Below are 4,862 nucleotides of genomic sequence, written 5' to 3' on the forward strand. Positions count from 1 at the left end.
TAAGAATAAAAGGTTTGCCTGTCTACATCCACTGGCCAAATCCCAACATCCTATAGTCCATCTCCAGCATCTCTCCTGTATGCTGTGATTATCAGCAGGTAACTAACCCTAACAGCCTTACTAGCTATTAGTTCAAGGACAGTGGTATCCACTATTTACTGTGTACAAAGTCTGTCCTCAGTTCTTTACAAGTAGTAAATTACTAATCATAGTTGGCATCAATCCATATGGGTAAAATTACCTCATTTTACAGATGAGAAAAATCAAGTTACAGAGAGAGCGTTGGTTAAACAGTTTGCTCAAAGTCATGTACTTACTAAATGACAGACAGGATTTGAATCTAATGTTGAGTCCTAATCTTGACCATTGTTTTATGACGCTTTTTAAACAACTTACTTTAAAAAGTAAATTTTATTTTGTTTCAACATTTAGTGCCAAAATAAGAAAGAGTATTTCACATCCACAAGCAGGAAGTACACTTCATACCTCTCTAAGGTAGGTAATAATAACTTACCAAGTTTACTTTATCTGATAAATATTTCATAACAGCAGTACAATATGAAAGGGGGCCCTCTTTGTATTCAATATAAAATTACTCGAGTCATCTCACAGTTCATGAGCTGAAAAGTGAACTAAAACAGGACAATTCAATTTTCCTAGGGGGCGGGGGAGAGGGGAGGGGGAAGAGGCTAGTTCAGGAACTTTCTCTGTTTCCCTGAAAGAATCCTCAAAAAAAAAAGGAAGGAAAGCAGCTGAGCTGGAAGGGCATGGGCTCTAAAGTGTCCCATGCAACCGCCTAATTTCTCTTACACTTCCGTCAGTATGAGCACGAGCGGGAAAAAAGTCAATTTCAAGCTGTTTCTCCGCTGCATGCTAGGTATTCTGAGACTCGTCTTTCTTTTTTGAAAGACAATCAATTTTCCTAACTTCATGTCCCAACAAGCGAACAGTCCTCAGAATGCAATTCTGAGTCTCGTTTCTATACATCCAATGCAGAGTCAGTAGAGACACCTCATCCAAGGTTTCCCTTCAAACTACAGCTTCCAGGCAACCACACTCGGGCCAGAAGCATGTGTGCCTCCTACCAGGTTACCCTATTAAGAGTCCCAGGAGAAGCTGCAGCAGGGCAGGGGTTTGCCAGCGCTTTTCCTAATATTCTTGCCTTTCAGCGCCCCGATGTCGATAGAGGGCCGAACTCTCACCTCCCGGTCCCTAGCTGTCCGTCACCATGGCGCCCATCTAGTCCCTTCGCACTTTTGGAGTCCTTATCCAGTCAAACAGCCTACAAGTTTTCTGTCCCGAAGCTAAAAAGACAATTATCCAACTACAGGGCCCATAGAACACGGGTTCCTGGGAAATGTAGTTCTTCGGGCTCTCAAAGCTAGGGCTCTTTAGGAATACAGGACTACAATTCCCAGAAATCAAAGCAAAGCCATTCCGTCACTAAAATACGTCCCAGCTGCTAGAATATTGTAGTGCCTGTGGCTGTTAGTTTCCTAATGGGGGCAGAGGAGGTGTCTTATGATTCTAAAACAAGCACGTTAATGACTTTTCTTTTAAACAAGTCTTTTATATGAGGAAGAATCTAAACATAATTACCAATATGAAGTGATATTCTAAGTTATTGCGTTTTATAATTCTTTCAGATAAAAGACCTATTCACAATCAAAAATGTCCCTGCAAATGGTAACAGTGGGTCATAACATAGCCTTAATTCAACCAGGCTTCTCACTGATGAATTTTGATGGCCAAGTTTTCTTCTTTGGCCAAAAAGGCTGGCCTAAGAGATCCTGCCCTACTGGAGTCTTTCATTTTGATATAAAACAAAATAATCTCAAACTGAAACCAGCAACTTTCTCTAAAGATTCCTGCTACCTCCCACCTCTTCGTTACCCAGCTACTTGCTCATACAAAGGCAGCATAGATTCTGACAAGCAACAATATATCATTCACGGAGGGAAAACACCAAACAATGAGCTTTCCGATAAGATTTATATCATGTCTATCGCTTGCAAGAATAACAAAAAAGTTACTTTCCGTTGCACTGAGAAAGACTTAGTAGGAGATGTCCCTGAAGCCAGATACGGCCATTCCATTGACGTGGTATACAGTCGAGGAAAAAATATGGGTGTTCTCTTTGGAGGACGGTCATACATGCCTTCTGCCCAGAGAACCACAGAAAAATGGAATAGTGTGGCTGACTGCCTACCCCATGTTTTCTTGATAGATTTTGAATTTGGGTGTGCTACATCATATATTCTCCCAGAACTTCAGGATGGGCTGTCTTTTCATGTTTCTATTGCCAGAAATGATACCATTTATATTTTAGGAGGACACTCACTTGCCAGTAACATACGCCCTGCCAACTTGTATAGAATAAGAGTAGATCTTCCCCTGGGTACCCCAGCAGTGAATTGCACAGTCTTGCCAGGAGGAATCTCTGTCTCCAGTGCAATCCTCACACAAACAAATAATGATGAATTTGTTATTGTTGGCGGATATCAGCTGGAAAATCAAAAAAGGATGGTCTGCAGCATTGTCTCTCTAGGGGACAACAGGATTGAAATTAGTGAGATGGAGACCCCTGACTGGACCCCAGATATTAAACATAGCAAAATATGGTTTGGAAGCAACATGGGAAATGGGACTGTTTTCCTTGGCATACCAGGAGACAATAAGCAGGCTATGTCAGAAGCATTCTACTTCTATATGTTGAGATGCTCTGAAGATGATGTGAGTGAAGAGCAGAGAATTGTCTCCAACAGTCAGACATCAACAGAAGATCCTGGAGACTCCACTCCCTTTGAAGACTCAGAAGAATTTTGTTTCAGTGCTGAAGCAACCAGTTTTGATGGTGATGATGAATTCGACACCTACAATGAAGATGATGAGGATGATGAGTCTGTAACTGGCTACTGGATAACATGTTGCCCTACTTGTGATGTGGACATCAATACCTGGGTTCCATTCTATTCAACTGAGCTCAATAAACCTGCCATGATCTATTGTTCTCATGGGGATGGGCACTGGGTGCATGCCCAGTGCATGGATCTGGAAGAATGCACACTCATCCACTTGTCAGAAGGAAGCAACAAGTACTATTGCAATGAGCATGTACAGATAGCAAGAGCATTACATACTCCTAAAAGAAGCCTCCCCTTACAAAAACCTCCAATGAAATCCCTCCACAAAAAAGGCTCTGGGAAAGTCTTGACTCCTGCCAAGAAATCCTTTCTTAGAAGGTTGTTTGATTAGTTTAGCTAGAGCCCCTCAGATTCAGGTGCATTGATTTCCAAAATCTACAGTATTTTGATTTTTGTTTGCTGAAATCTCTGTTATGTTTTAGTTGCATGAATTAAGTGCTAATGTTTTGATGTAATGTTAAGTATAATTATTCTAACATGTGTGTGTTTTTTAACATTTTATTCAGGAATTTCTTAAATGAGAAATGTTATACAGTTTTTCATTAAGGATAGCAGTGATAAAGTATAGAATTCTTGCATTATTTCATAACAATCAACATGTTGAATAGTAACTAAATACCAATAAATAAACTAATGTACAAAAAATTAAGTTGTTTTGTGTAATAAGTACCCTATAGTTGGCTTAAACAGTTAAAACCAACAGCTATATCCCACACTACTGATGTTTATAAATTTTAAGGTGGCCTTTTTCATTATACCCATAAACAGAATTATACATATATTGGTCAATATCATGAAGAAAAAACTAATCCATGTCAAGTCAGGCATGGTGATGGTGATACTTGCCTGTAATCCTGGCACTTGGGAAGTGGAGTAAGGAAATTTGTGAGTTTGATGTTTGTTGAGGTATGGGCTTTTGCTATGTATTGTAATGCTAAGTGTGAGCCCCAAGACCTGCTTGACCCAGAGACAAGAGGGTCTACACATAGATCCAAGTGATGCTATGTGATCTTGCCCCCAAGTTACTTGTGATTGGGTGAATAAAGATGCTAACAGCCAATAGCTGGGCAGAAGAGACATAGGTGGAGGTTAAGGGTACCCTGGCTTGAGGCAGGAGGAGACCATGAGGAAAGGGGAGAAACCTGGAAAAGAAGAAAGATGCCATGAGTTAGAAGTCAAGAAAGCATGGCCATGAATGTTGGCCAATAGGAGTTAAGAGCAGCCCAGATGAAACATAGTAAGTAATAACTTGGAGTTATCAATATGATATAGATGTTAGTAGCATAGAAGGTAGATATCTGCCCAACTCTAGAGTTGATTAAGGCTTATTGTAAATATAAAGTTCATATGTGTCTTTTATCCAGGAACTAAATGGTCAAAGGCGGGGTAGAAACTCTGGATTGGGATTAAAATTTCCTACAACAGATGCTGGCCTGGGCTACATTTTATCTCAGCTCCAAAGGCTGATAGAATACAGAGCACTGGTGGCATTGACACCTGCCATGCACAAAGTCCTGAATCCAATACTGTGGACATTTTCTTGAAGTATCTACATGCACTTCTAAAGTGAAAACATTTTCCATCAATACAACTTTGTTTGAATGGGCCCTCACATTTAATTCTTTCAAAATCAATGCTTCACCCCTTTAAAAATGTTCAACTGTTGTCCCTCTTCTCCCTTAAAGATGGTTATCATCTCTGGAAGTTGTCACACGTCATTCAAGGCCCAATAGTGTGCAGCCCTGAAGTATTGCCTTACCACTTTAATTGAAAGGTGAAATATGGCTTCCCGCCCCCGAGCGGAGCCGGTGCGGAGGGGAGCCGGTACGGAGCGAAGGCTAGGCGGCTGAGTGGCCGCTGCGCTCCCGCCATGGCCCGGAACACGCTGTCCTCACGCTTCCGCCGAGTGGATATCGACGAATTTGACGAGAACAAATT

At 41.1% G+C, this 4,862-nt stretch overlaps 2 protein-coding genes across 4 annotated transcripts in view; one reads left to right on the forward strand and one right to left on the reverse strand.

The window, feature by feature from the left end:
* Positions 1 to 1,362, reverse strand: part of CUNH11orf74 (chromosome unknown C11orf74 homolog) — an 84,862-nt gene extending 83,500 nt beyond the window's left edge. Inside the window, exon 1 of one of the 2 annotated variants that reach the window (XM_031371136.1) lies at positions 1,163 to 1,362. The gene's annotated coding sequence lies outside the window, so the exon portion shown is untranslated. The remainder of the gene's footprint in view (positions 1 to 1,162) is intronic. The other variant, XM_031371135.1, reaches the window with a different exon arrangement.
* Positions 1 to 4,345, forward strand: part of Rag2 (recombination activating 2) — a 7,114-nt gene extending 2,769 nt beyond the window's left edge. The window contains exons 2-3 of one of the 2 annotated variants that reach the window (XM_031371132.1): positions 433 to 495; positions 1,647 to 4,345. In XM_031371132.1, the coding sequence (XP_031226992.1) occupies positions 1,672 to 3,255 (1,584 nt within the window). In that variant the 5' untranslated portion in view covers positions 433 to 495; positions 1,647 to 1,671 and the 3' untranslated portion in view covers positions 3,256 to 4,345. The remainder of the gene's footprint in view (positions 1 to 432; positions 496 to 1,646) is intronic. The other variant, XM_031371133.1, reaches the window with a different exon arrangement.
* The last annotated feature ends 517 nt before the right edge of the window (positions 4,346 to 4,862 follow it).

The sequence above is a fragment of the Mastomys coucha genome, unplaced genomic scaffold (genome assembly GCF_008632895.1).
Source record: "Mastomys coucha isolate ucsf_1 unplaced genomic scaffold, UCSF_Mcou_1 pScaffold15, whole genome shotgun sequence".
NCBI lineage: Eukaryota > Metazoa > Chordata > Mammalia > Rodentia > Muridae > Mastomys > Mastomys coucha.